The 14582-nt window shown below is 34.3% G+C and overlaps 1 protein-coding gene across 2 annotated transcripts; it reads right to left on the bottom strand.

Annotated features, from left to right (window-relative positions):
• Positions 1-2289: 2289 nt before the first annotated feature.
• On the bottom strand, positions 2290-13498 carry LOC139973329 (ryncolin-1-like). 2 transcript variants are annotated; one of them, XM_071979940.1, is made up of 8 exons: positions 13269-13498; positions 9673-9718; positions 7828-7994; positions 7182-7446; positions 6301-6536; positions 5710-6021; positions 5029-5293; positions 2290-3311 (listed from the first exon to the last, which is right to left on the bottom strand). In XM_071979940.1, exons 5-8 carry the CDS (start codon positions 6385-6387, stop codon positions 3211-3213), a joined length of 765 nt encoding a protein of 254 aa, XP_071836041.1. In that variant the 5' UTR covers positions 6388-6536; positions 7182-7446; positions 7828-7994; positions 9673-9718; positions 13269-13498; the 3' UTR covers positions 2290-3210. The 2 variants fall into 2 exon arrangements, 1 of the variants encoding a protein (XP_071836041.1); XR_011795185.1 differs by lacking the exons at positions 5029-5293; positions 5710-6021; positions 6301-6536 and having other exon boundaries at positions 2290-3069.
• Positions 13499-14582: the final 1084 nt, after the last annotated feature.

Raw genomic sequence — 14582 nt, 5'->3', positions numbered from 1 at the left:
GCAGCCCACAACACGTGTTCTCACTTCCAGTCGTAGAGTCAGCCAATGTTTACCTGGTTGACTATATGGACAGTTTCTGATTTTTTAGCAACTTGTTTGGGTTACAGGAGGGGAGGGGACAGGGAGAAGAGGGGGATGGTAAGGGTAAGAGGGGAAAAGAGAGCAGGAAGGGTACGAGGGGAGGGAGTACGAAGAGCACGAGGGGAAGGAAAAGAGGAAGTTTAGGAGGGTGTACTGGCTTTATTGTGAGCCACGGCAGAGCTTTTTGTCCAATTTCGTAGGTAAAGGGGGATTTTGAAGGGTACCGAAACACTATTGTAGCAGACTTGTAGCTGAAACTTGGTCGGTATTAAAAAAGGGACACCTCAGTGTGACACAATCAAATGAAGTGAATTTTCCATTTTGGGGGTAGAGGTCGAGAAGTGATGTGCCATTGTGAGGCGTAATAGAGTTTAATTTGTTTGTGTACCACCTAGTCTGCTTCTTCTTAAACTGAAGCCGATGAATTTAAAATTTAGTGGAAGGTCATCTGGGTATATCTTGTAGTATCTTCGTCAGTGATGACATCAAAGGTAAAATTGTCAATAATAACAGCATTTTGTGGAATTCTGTAAAACCAGGCACAAACTTTCAAACCAATGTTTGATATACCAAACTTAAAAGGTTTAACTTTTACCTATTTATGTAAAATGACACAATGGTCATAAAATCGATGGAGGTCAAAAGAATGCCAACAAAACTTGCCACTAAACCGTTAGGCCGATGGAAGTAAAATCATCGAGTGGGCTGTATTGCCTGTGCATAAGTATGTTGAGCTAGATGTAGCTGATGACGTTATAAGGTCATAAAGTCAAAGATCATTGAGGCTGTACAATTGTTTCATCAAATAAATATTGTAATAAACAAAGAAAACACATGAATAACTGATGCACGCAAATGTCATAGTTAGAGGGCATCAATGCACCATCTTTGTTGCTAGGGAAACCCTAAATCTGTGAGATCTCCCAAACGAGAATAAGATATTTCTATCATGTAGACTAATCATGATGCTTTGGTATTTGTCCATATTTAAAGCTGTCATCATTCTAACCAAGCCTCGTCGATTTGCACACTGGTTTGAAGATAGCTTTCTATCTACTTATAGCAATTACGTTCGACTATTCTCAATTTGGAGATATTCACTGTTATATAGTATGATAACACTGTGCGTCCTCAAATTTAACGTTATATCTTAGTTTACCAATCCTTAGTTGAAAATATTACTCTTTATTGAGGGATAACATTTATAACAGATGTGGTTTTCATGTGTCAGTGTAATCTGTCTGCATAAACATATGTTTTGTATATGTTAGTTATAGAGTGTGGTTACTAAACTAAAGAAAGTTCATACATTTTATGGAGTGTGGAACAGTTATACTGGGTGAAATTGCTCTCTCGGTTTTATAGTGTCCACCTGTTCTTGATAGGATTTCGTGCAATATATCACTTTTATATCTTTCTACGATGTTGAGTTTGTGATCTGTAATATGCATGTTGGCCAAATACTAGTTTGGCATTCGGCATGTTCACGTGTAATTGTTTGACATTTCCAAGATTTAATAATGACTGAGTCCAAACGTACCACATGAAAATCATTGGCGCAAGGGGAGGTGCGAATTTGTGTTGGTGGGTTGTTATAAAATCTTATCCCTCATTGTCATGTTCCCACCTTCAGCGTCAATCGGGAGCAGGTCTGTAGCTACAGTTCGGATTTGTTAGGGGAGGTGTTAGACATGTTGGATAATATCCGTTTAGTCCCCTTTTCCCTCGACAATCATTTGTTTGGTTAAAGGGACTTACAGATACAAAATACAAGTCGGAATTTTGTGATGGGTGTGCCGCCATGTCCACCCAATCTCATTGGCTAGTAGACCCCTGGTCGAGGTGGATGGTATAACTCTCAGTCGGTGATTTTTTCCCTGCATTCAATCGAGTAAAATGAGACCACCTCACCGGGGCCAAGGATGCCCGTCCCGAAATATCATGCCCTGTCGGGAGAAATTAGAATCATACAGCGCCTACTTTGAAATCATATGTACGTCGTTGATTTTAACTGGGTTTATGTACACGGTACAGAATTATGATTTTGTATTCATTTCTATGTTAAACGGATGTTATTCTAGATCTCACCAACAGGGGTGTATATCCATCTCATCAGTTAAATGAAAAGCGATATCCGAATAAAGTACATTACATACGTAAAAGCACGTGTAAAAAATCGAAGAAACAAGTTGTATTTATTGATCCTGAAACACATTCGTTGAAAACATGTTAATGTTAGGCGTATTTAAAAAATATGTTAGGTTAAGGCGTATTTAAAAATATGTTAGGGTAAGGCATATTTTATAAATGCTATAAATAAGTAAGTGTTATTTGTATTTTAAAACATGTTAGAGTAAGGCGTATTTTATAACTACTATAAACATGTTAGAGTTAAGGTATTTAAAACATGTTATAATTATAAGGTAAGGCTTATTTAATTAATTTGTTTGGGTAAGGCGTATTTTATAACTACTATAAACGTGTGACGATTTGAGGGAGGCTTTACAAATATAATGAACAGAAAGATGTGCAGAAGACAAAATGGTATAAATTAAATAAAAGTCTGCAAACCACAAGCTCTGAAAGGTCTCGTTTGCTTATTTATTTGTTCTTCGTTTATTACGTTAAGTTACAACTGTCTCTCTTTTCCATTTCTGTGTTTCGAAAATTAACTGAACTGAACATTTGAAACATTGAGAACATTGGGGGGGGGGCAATTTTTTTAAGCATTTTACAAACCATAGTGAATAATTATCAATCATTTCAGTCAATCAGTCTAATTTTACACTAAACTAAAAAGAAAAGAAACGGAGTCAGCATATTTTGTAACATAACTTATGATAAAAGCGTTGTCATGACGATACACAAACATAGAACCAATACATCAATATATTTTAACTGCATGTTGTTAACTGTTCTTGTGCTATAGTTTCATACAGTCCGTTGTGGGTCTTTATCACTCTTCATCGATTGCGCGAACTTTCATCTCTGTGAATTTAATGTAATTAAAAAAACCTGGAAGGGTATCCCAATAAAAGGAATGACTCGCATAGGGACTGTTGAGAGATGAAATATAATCATTATCATAGTAATAATTCATGTACCACCATGCACCATCATCACGACGGGCTAAGTTGTTTTTTCAGAGCTGTAATCACTATAGTCATAATCATCGTTATCATTGTCTCGTGTAGTGAACAGTTGGTCATCATGGTCGGTCAGCGAATCACCTGTTGAATAAATACACAAGAAGAAGAAACAGAAAAGAAAATCAAAATTTAATCATTGTATCGATTCAGTATACTTAGCAAAATGTTATTCCAGTAATAACGATATTTCATATTACATGTGGTTTTGATTAACGTGTGTTAAACTAAAAGTCGTGTATTATCTATGATTATTAAAAACGAAATATGTAGAAAGGGAAAGGGGACGGTAAAGAGGCTATCAACTTCTTTGTATGGCTTGTTATGCTGTTGAACCATTGTTAACATTGTGTAAGCGTTTAGTTAATTATGATTTTCTATATGTAACGAATTTTTCTTCGATGATTACATCACCATAATATCCTACCTACATGGTCGAGGTATATGTATAGGCTAATTTTCATCACAATATTTTTATAAGTACCGCAAGCGGTCCCATCTGGTATTTTGAAAACTAAAGGGAGTTAATTCATGTGTGCTCATTTTTGATATGGTTTTTTTGTTATCAATATCTTTTAATCTGTTTTTATTTTGATCTATAAGTTTTTAAAAACTGGAAATAGAGGACAATTGTCATACAGATCAGTTCTGTTTCAGCGTTAAACTAGTGATTCATCTTTCCTTTACAAGAACAGATACCATGTATTTGGTTTACTGTTGTCATGTAATAGTTAGTAATATATTTATTTTATGTTGTGAGCTCCCTTAGCCTACATTTAATCCTTCCAATACAATGATTTTTTTTATGACGTAGCTGTTCCAGGCCAGCAAACATGTATCCATGTAGGTTGGATTAGTCGAGAATTTAAAGGCTCAATTTGTAATTGATTCTTTGGAACTGGTTTGTAACGAACGATAATAATCTCATCACCGTTACTTTTATCTAGCATACTGGCGGTGTACATAAATATTATATTATATTTTACATCACTTTTAAGTTAACAAAAGTTTGATAGAAGTTGTTAATGCATAAATCAATAAAGATCAACTTGAACGTATCTTTAATTTATAGAACTTTAAGACTACCACTTAAAACAACTCCCGAGGGTAAGATCTGTTATCGTAACCTCTAACACGAGCTACGCGTGTTTCCAGGCCATTGAAATGATACTATATTCAATATTTAAGTTTGTGTTTGTGCACACGCGCGTGGGTGTATTCGTATGAGTGAAAATTTGCGTAGGGTCCATAATCATCTTATCCTGTGTTATTTCCATACTTTTCTTTTGAGAAATGGATTTGTAAAAACGTCTAGTCGTTACATTACATGTCTGATAACATTAATAATTACTGCTTGTATTCGGTCTATCTTGTCGAATATAAATAACTAATCTTTTCACTATGTGTGAGTCTTATGCAAAGAAGTATAGAAATAATTAGGTACTGTATAACATGGCGGGTTTATATATTACTAACTGAAGTGTCTTGGGTTTCAGTTTTCGTAGGTCCAAAGGTCGTAAGGTCCAGCTATTTGGCCAGAGAATTCTTCCTTATAGATATATTCTCCTTACTTAGATCAACAAGTTATTACCACAGTAAGTCAACAGACTCTACCATCGGGGGTTTATTTTCAACAGAGGCAAAACAGCTTGTATAAACTAGTAAGTTATTGGCTAGTGGACTTCATACAAATAGTATTACATTCTTCTTTATATACACTTCGTTATAAAATAAACATGATATATGATGTCAATCTGACGATAACATGATGGGATTGATTAATCGGGAGATATCAACCGACCTGCATCTCCGTCAGAATAATTTCCAACATCTAGTCTGAAGTTATCGTTCCCTTCACTGATACGAAAGAAATCGTATTTGGCGTAGTAAGGATCACCATCTTTGTCAACAAAGTCGATCCGGAGTTCATATTGTCTTTGGTTCGTCAAGCTATGTATCTTTTCATTTCCGAGCCAGAAGTTCCGACTTTGATTACCAAAGCCAATCTTGTAGTCATCCCAATAAAGATAAAAATCTTGTAAAGCATCAACGCGACGCTGAAATACCTAAAATAATCAATGTAAAGATTTAGTTCTTAAGGAAAATACATACATATTAATTATAGTTATTTGGAATCGTTTTCCAGCACCAATAATGTGATGTCATAATTATTGCACGTAACAAAATAAAAAATAAAACATCAATTCTCATCCAAAGGAACAACCAATAGTTAAAGTTTTATGAAGTTTCTAAAAATAAATTCCTGATAGTAATACCACAGTGGCAATAAATTAGTCATTCGACTTTCTCCGTCTAATGGGTAGCCTAATCTTGTGTTCTACATACGGCAACGTTGTTTAAACTTGCTTACGGGTGTAAAATCGAGGCTCTGGTGGGTCGTAGTTTGGTCCTCCCAGATAACTTGTGTGTCGTCGCCCTAAAACTTGCGGATCACTGGTTTAAGAAAAACTGTCACACTTACCGTCCAGCCTCCCCCGTCAGACATATTACAGTAAACTTCAAATGAAGAGTCAAGCCAATTTGTGGGTTTGATTTCATAGACACCACTTGTTCTCACGCCAATGTTGTACAGTTCGTTACAGTCCGAAAGGACTGGAGGCCTACACTGTATGCCGTATCCGCTATATCCTGGCGGGCAGTAACATTGCAACAAACCGTTTCTTTCTTCACAATCTGCATTAGGATCGCATTGATAACTATCGGCACAGGAAAGATGATTATCCGTACAAGAACATTTCTTGTCACAGTTTGGAGAGACGTAAATTCCTCCTTCCTGGAAAGTAGAAAATCGTTACAGGCATCATAAGTAACTTTAGGGATCTGAAAAAGTTTCTTTAAGTAGTGATAAGATGAAAAACTGCAAACATATACAAGATATATCAGTTTTCTTAACTTTACTGGCAAAACTGCGTATATCCAAAGTTGAAGAGGATGCGGGTTGCAAGGGGTCGGAGGCAAATGCAAATCGATCCACTTACTCCAGTTTGAAAGCATCTATTAAATTATTTTCACTATTGGTAATAGATATCACGATCTGAAAGAAAACACGTACTTTTAGCAATACACCCCTCTCTCCATCTGTTTCATTTTCCATGAAACATCCACAGTCCTCTATTCTAATGCAGTTATCACCGTTCATCAAAAATCCGTCAGGACAGACACACGAATGAGATCCTTTGCAGGAAGTATTGATACAACTTTCAGGATCTGCACAGGTAGCCTCGCAAAGTTGACACTCATTGTAGGTTTTATTTGTTGGACACCATTCAATGTAGTTATCTACAAAGACTAGCAGAATAAAAAAATATAAAAAACATTAGCCATTGATTTAGTGAACTTCGCAAGTAAACATAACCAGTATTGCTAATTGCAAGTAAAGAGTGAGAACTTCAAGCAGTGGTTTTGTGTTTGGTTGACAATTTTGACAGCATTACTCCAAATGTGAATGTAACTGATAAAAACTATATTACGTTCCCATAAAGATATTATCACCAAAACTATATTACGATCCCATCAAGATGTTATCGCTAAAGTTCACTAAATTAGATAAACAACAATGAATAAAGCAAAACTCAATGAGATGAAGATCAGACTTAGGAGATGATATAATTAAACAGATAGACTGTACAGAAAGATGTTACAAACTGGGGAATAATTAGTAAGTTCAGTTCAGTTCAGTATGCTGGTTGTTTTCACATTATACACAACAAACACAGTGTAGTAGAAACAGGAAATAAGGCGGAGAGAAGTTAACTTAAAAACCCGCTCGGGCTTGAATATTGATAAAGGTATCATCACTCTCTTTAATAGTGACATTTCAGTTATCTTAATTGTTTTCATATCCAGTGTAATCCTTATTTACTCACATATATCGAAACTTCTTTCGACAAGACAAGACTTATTTAGAAATGAATAAACGTTCTATATATTTACCTACTGTCCTGTTAGTAATTTCTGCTTTGACGATCTTGTAGTTGTTGGAGTCATCGCTTATTCGGAAAGCGTCATACGTCACATCGAAAGACGAACCATCTGTTGTCGTCAAGTCAATGCGGAATTGATATCTCTTTTGATTGGTTAAGTATGAAAGCTTCTTATTACCGATCCACAATTCACTCGAAAGAAAACCAAATCCTAGCTGATAATCTTCCCAGCTGCGGTTAAAATTAATCGTTCCGTCAAACCGACGTTGTATGATCTGCATTACAGAACAAGTAATTTGAACATAAGTCATGAGAGATACAATTTCTTCGTATTTAAGTATGAAATATACATTGGGATCAAGTTAATATTAATTTTATGAAAAACGTAAACAAACAATGTAAACATGTTCATCATCAGCTGAGCTTTCGATCAATGACTTTTTTTCACAGACTTGCTTGTTATTTCTCAAATGTGAAGTACAAATATTGTTATATTATTGAAGCATTTTCTGCTAATCGTTTGGTTTAAAAAGAACGTCAAGGATGAGGGAAATAAACTAGCTAATATTTTAAAACTTTGCTCATTGATTTGAAAGAAGCTGAATATTAGGCTAATGTTTGGCATCAACATTCATATTTCAATTTGAACTACTTACCGTCCATCCACCATCATCTGCGGTGTTATCACAGTAGACTTCGAAAGGTTCGGCATAACCGTCTGGTTTAATGAGATAAACACCACTGGAACTTGTTGATTAACAACGATGCAACACTTCGTGACAATCTCTTGGGTATTCAGGACGCTGATAAAGTAAAACATTGTCTGTAAAAGGAGGACAAGGGGCGATTCAGATATCATGAGAACAAAGTTGTCTTCAAGATTTGTCATTATGTTATCATGTAACGACAGAAGTTTATCAATGAATATTTCAGATTTGTAAACCCAAAATGGGTTTAATTAAACAATCATATATTTCGTCTCGCTAGATTAACACATCAATAGCAAGACTGCAAGACTGCAGCAGACATGACTGCAGCAAGACTGCATCAGACAAGAGCAGCAGCAGCAGACAAGACTGCAGCAGACAAGACTGCAGCAGACAAGACTGCAGCAGACAAGACTGCAGCAGACAAGACTGCAGCAGACAAGACTGCAGCAGACAAGACTGCAGCAGACAAGACTACAGCAGACAAGACTACAGCAGACAAGACTGCATCAGACAAGAGCAGCAGCAGCAGACAAGACTGCAGCAGACAAGACTACAGCAGACAAGAGCAGCATCAGCAGACAAGAGCAGCAGCAGCAGACAAGACTGCAGCAGACAAGACTGCAGCAGACAAGACTGCAGCAGACATGACTGCTGCAGACATGATTGCAACAGACATGACTGCAGCAGACAAGAGCAAGACTGCAATAGTAAGACATGAGGTTGTTTTTTTTTTCAAAATAGTATTACAAAATGACTTTGAACCCGTCATTAGACGCGATAGAGAAGCGCATTCTTATATAACTTAGAGGAACGTTTTGCTTTTTAGTTGATTGATAAGTTTTACTAAATCTAACGTTTGTTTTTCAAAATACTATTACAATTGATATGATAAAAGATAGCCTGGTATTCCTTCACTAGTCTTGGAAATTTAGTGATATTTTATAAATCAATACATTACTGAAAACTTCTTCACAAAGACACTTCTCCAAATAGCTGTTGTAACGTTAAACAAATAATAGATGGTCAATTTTGAACTGAACGGAAAAATTCAAGTTAAGTGGAAGCTATGAAAATGAAGGTTGAGTATGGGATATACTACAATAAACAATAAAAAAGAGTACATTCTGAATTACATGACAACATAAACTATTACTAATTTGCTTTTGAACGTAAAACTCAATTCAGACATTACAACTCTTTTTCAAGAAAAGTTTCAGGTTTATTACTTTGTACGGAAAAAAATCATGGAACATGTGTGATGTATATGTACACAAGCTTAATGCTTGGTACACAAATTGCAAAATATATAAATAACATATGCAACATATGCAACATACAAATAAACTTAAATTCTTTTATATACATTGATTGAAATACTGAGAAAAAAACATGAAACCATGAATTGACAAATATTTAAGACCACCGAGCATCCTTTATTATTTTACAACGTGTAACGTACCATATGTTGATATATAGCCTTCTCATGCAATTTGTGTATAAATTTCAAATATATAATGTCGAAGATTTGTTCAAACTGTCGTTAATTCCTACGGTCGAAATGTATTGACTTGCTTGTGACTGAAGGAATTAATAAGTAAAATAAAAATATATATCTCTTCTCATATTACACCAGAGTTAGTAATCATAACAATTGTAACATATGTTGCCATGACAAATGTTTGTCATGGATTATGAGATATGAAAATATCAATCAATGAGAAATTGTATGATTAAAAGGAAATAGAAAATATAAGAAAAGGGTTAATTAATAGAAAATGAATAAATACTCACTGTTAACTTTTCCTTCAGTCGCTCCTACAAAGAGTTGCTGATTACTCTGAGTAAAAGAGAATCAAAAGCATTAGGCATATGTTATCAGCGATAAATATAGTAAACATATTTTCCCCTCAATTTTCAATTTCACTCGTGCTTTACTTATTTACATGTTATATTCAATCGTGAACTATGAGGTCATATGTGTACTAGATTGAATCTGCTGTGCCTGTTTCCTGCAAATTGCGAATACTTTCTTATACTTTACTTGGGTAATAACAGCTTAAATTGTTGCATGTTGAAATGCGTTGGGATCATTAAATATACTTACAAAACACTTTGTTCAGTTTTCTTCTCAGAAAATAGTACAATAAATGTTTTTTTGTTATTTTGTGTATATTCTGAACATTTAGGAGGGCCAATCAGAGAGAGTTTCTTTACTTCTCTCCTTTTACAAAATATTATGTTTGACAGCGAACTGTGTAAAAATTTGCTTTTAAGTTTCATTGAAGTAAGTATACCCAAATTGAACCAGAAAAATATAATTTTATCAATTTACCGAAGTTTCTGTTCTTCACACTTCTGATTTTTTTTTTATGCTGATCAATGTTTAATAATTTTTAGTAAGTTCTTGTATTGCTCTGAACAAATAAGAACTGAAGAGAATTATCCAACTTTGAATTATGACAATCTTAACGTGGGGATTCGTTTTCAACTAATGTTTGAATATCCTTTGATTACACATTGGACACGTTACTTCAATGCAATACATTGACATTCACTCGAAGGTTTACTTTTAAATCTAACGAACGAAAATAGATATATATATATATATATATATATATATATATATATATATGACTTGCAGTGTTCTATGTTGTCTTTTAAATTAAATTAAATTTAAATTTTGTCTTATAAATATCCGTGTACCTTATACATAAACCAAACGCAACCGCTAGAACGTCTTTCTCTTCACATTTTCAGTTTTGTTTTTTGAAGTTATGAATAAAGCCGAGGTCTACTGCCTTGATGGGGGAATTAAGCATTAATTATCGTAAGATACACTATGAAAATATAAACACAGAAACTACTTGAACGCTGTTAATTGATTCACAAATATCTAATTAATATATAGTGTTTTACCTTGGAATATGTAGCTAAATAGTACCATTAAGCTATTGTTTCTTTTCGGTTGGATTTTGGGAAAAAGTAAAAATCGTCTGCAGATAAAAATATTATTACCAATGTGAAAATAGTGTCTCCAACAGATTGAATCAGCGATTTGTTACTGTACTGAATACCGTTCTATCTACGATATCACTTTATGCAAGTAAACCGGTAATAAGTAACCTCCTCTCTTTAATTTAGTTTTTTGTAATACATTTACGTTTACATAATTGGCAGATTGCATTATCGTTGCAATGAAGAATGATTTAACAATGTAATTAAATTTACAGTTGTATGAAATAGAGGAATATCAAGTAACGGCAATTCGAGTAAAATTATTAGTCGACCAACAATATGTCACTGCGAACTCAACCCAAATAATTTTACGAAATAAATCATTCGGTAAAGTTGACTCAAACTTGAAATGGAAATAGTTATATATCTCGCAAAGGAGTATTACATAAATGAAAGAGTGAGTACTATTAAGAATTTAATTTGATTCTCTAACTTTCGTTTTCAAGACAACTTTGTTAAATTCAGCCACGTGTAAAAAAGCAAATTAGAAATGAAAGAAGTTTCGAAAACTTAATTTTTTGCTCCATCATCTGAAATGAGACTTGACTAAATTGATGAGAAAGAGTCTCATTATACGGGGTGTTTACTATGAAAACAAAGCTATCACCATAAACGTAAAATTGTCGCTATTCATCCCTCTCGATTCCTTTTTATCTCTTTTGGTTCCTAGAAATTCCTAATTGTACGGTGTTTGTCCTTATGCGGTCGTCTCGGACCAAATTGTAGGATGTAGTCAGTTGCAGAAAAATCACGTCAGTTTTGGATTATTTATGCAAGATAGGATCAGGAACCTTTAATGTGAAGGATTTTCAGAGATTCTCCAGAAAGAACACATGCGCGCGTATTATGTATATAGAAATGCAATGTTTTGATTACAACAACAAAAAATCTTCAAATTATGATAAAACTTAAATCAAAGTCTTAATTTAAAGTAGCAGCTCTAGACAGATGTCTATGTTGATCAAATCGTAATCAAACTTGATAAATAATTGAAAAATCTTTGAAAAAAGACTTCAAAATCTATTGATCAACGCTAAATACTATATACTAACTTGTATGTTACAGAACTCTAAAGAAGCTCAATATACATGCTATTGCGCAAGCCTGTAATCCGACCGAGTGAACAGTCTCTTCAAACGAAAAAAATATAAATTCACTTTTCAAGAATATCCAAAAGCAGTGAGTTTGCCGTTTTCTGAGAGAAAAATTGTACAACTGCGTGTCCAACGAGAGCGATGTTTACATAACATGTTTCTGTTGTACTTAGATTGATTTCTGGAAATCAATTGAAATGGATCTAAAAATTAAATCATTTTTGACCTTTAGAGATGACAACAATATACAAACTACACACACACAAACTTATTGAGAGAAATAAATATAACTACGGTCTGTATATTGTTTTAATTGACAGCCTGTGACGCGAGTGAAATTTTGCAGTCTCTTTTATTATACAGAATTTTTTTGAGAATAATCCGGAAGCTTTCTGAGCAATTGTTCCTATAAATGTTTACTCAAAGAGGACGAAATTTAAATGCCATGTTTATATTAGAAAATGATTTTCATTGCTCGTGCATGGCCTATACTGAGAGATTACATACAAAACTACCAACACAAAATAAATAACACTTTTTACATTACTTTAAATAACAAGTGTTTTTCATACAAATAGCTTTCATTTCTGTAAACAATGAAAACTGATTTCCGTTTTGAAATATATTACCTATCAATATATATACCTGTATTACCTATTTGCATGTCTGATGGGAGGACCACCTCGGATCGTCAGCGGAGGATAAATAATTGGTCAGGGTTAATAAACAGCCTCGCAAAAGTATTCATAAGTAAAATGCGTTATTAGCTTCTTATAAAGACTGCATTTATAGCATATGCCTCAGACCATTTGACGTCTAAATTAAAAGAAATTGGGCCGATGACCATATGCCCTTACATTGATATAAAACGGTTTCAATGACCCCAGGGCAGCTATTCCCTCCATTGTTATCGTCTTCAAAATGACTTGATAAATTGTTAGAAGCCATAAAGAATCTTGAATTTATAGTTTTAAATACAATGAAATTCAATCTTTACCTTTTCCACTTATATGCCTGTAGCAAATGTGTGTTACGTATCACAGCATTTTGTAGGCCTACTTCATGGCAACTATATTTGTATGATAACATGTTCTTCATATTAATAAAATAAACAACTTTTTTCAGCTATAAAATCCGAAGATATTTAAACTTATAGAAAACTAAGCTTTTCAAATGTTTAAATAAGGTATTCATTTCCACACAGATGGAAAGTAAAATCTTACAAACTAAGAATTCTTCGATACAACAAGAACAAGGATCATAACATGTTGAACTCACCATTCCGTCTGCCAAAGTGAAACCGATCGTCACTGTACATAGGAAAGATACAAGCACTGCTCGGACAAGGAGGCAGTCCATTATTATAAATGGTTGGTTATAATATGATTGACAACACGAATGGAATGTATTTTAATTAAGAGCATTGCTGAATTACAGCAAAATCACCTGTGGTGCTTTTGTCAACAATGTACTTCCTCTACTTGGTCAGTAGATATTGAACAAAGGTATCAGTAAACCAGGATATTTAGAAGCTGAAGACTGTAACCAACAGGATACATGTAGGTTGAAGGGTCGATTGGCGAAATATTGTGATAATCAATAAGGAAGTTTCCGTCTTGCTAGTATATATATGAAATGCCAGGTAACCGTATTTCCGAAAATAAATAGATTCTGAAAACATCCACACGTTTGAGGAAATACTTTAACAAATACGTGCTACCTCAATGTGTACATGTATCCTATTGTTCTGTCTGTTTCAGTTTACGGATATTTTAGGAAACCAATTAAGATGCTTTGAGAATTTAGTATAGGTCAAACATTGCAGATTGTTATGGTCAGGTATTACTGGGTGCATGGGGAGGAGAGGGATTGCTTGACCATTTGGTTTACAATATCGAGGTCCTTGGATAATGATTGGTATGTTACATATGGAACACATGGCATGCGTTGGCATGTTTCCCCTGTAGGACCCCGATCTGGCTCTCAATGCCACTGCCTATCATGTCGTACTCCGTTTCATTGGTGATGATATATACGTACGGAAGGTTTAAACAGCTCAATCTTGTTCGCAAGTGTTTCCCCAATCATATCGCTAAACATGAGAGTGCACCTGACGTACGAGTTTTTAAAACAAACATAGAGCTCCGGTTTGTTTTACAATCCAGCCGTGACGTTTCTGCGCACTTTTATTAGGAATTGGAAATCGATTGACTTTTCTAACTATTACACTACTTACAGTCACTGAACAACAACAAAAATGTCAATGCACTACCATGCACCTTGGCAAAATTTTTTTTTTTATCACAAATGTTTATTGAGAAGTGTGAGAACAACGTCGAGTGTTATCTATTTTTATCGTTACTAAACGGAAATACCAGAAATGGGAATGGATTATCAACTCCTGTATGTATGTAGACATATATATATATTTTGTTATGCTACTGAACTATTGCTAATATTGTTTAATTCTTAAGTTAATTACCTACATGATCGAGGTATACGCTATTTACAACATAATATTCATAAGTAACGTTAGAGCCCCTGATCTGGTCTGTTGTAAATTGAAGGAAGTGCATTCATGTGTGCTCATTT

The sequence above is a fragment of the Apostichopus japonicus genome, chromosome 9 (assembly GCF_037975245.1).
Source record: "Apostichopus japonicus isolate 1M-3 chromosome 9, ASM3797524v1, whole genome shotgun sequence".
In the NCBI taxonomy this organism is placed as follows: Eukaryota; Metazoa; Echinodermata; class Holothuroidea; order Aspidochirotida; family Stichopodidae; genus Apostichopus; species Apostichopus japonicus.
This window is presented reverse-complemented; position numbering and strand designations above follow the sequence as displayed.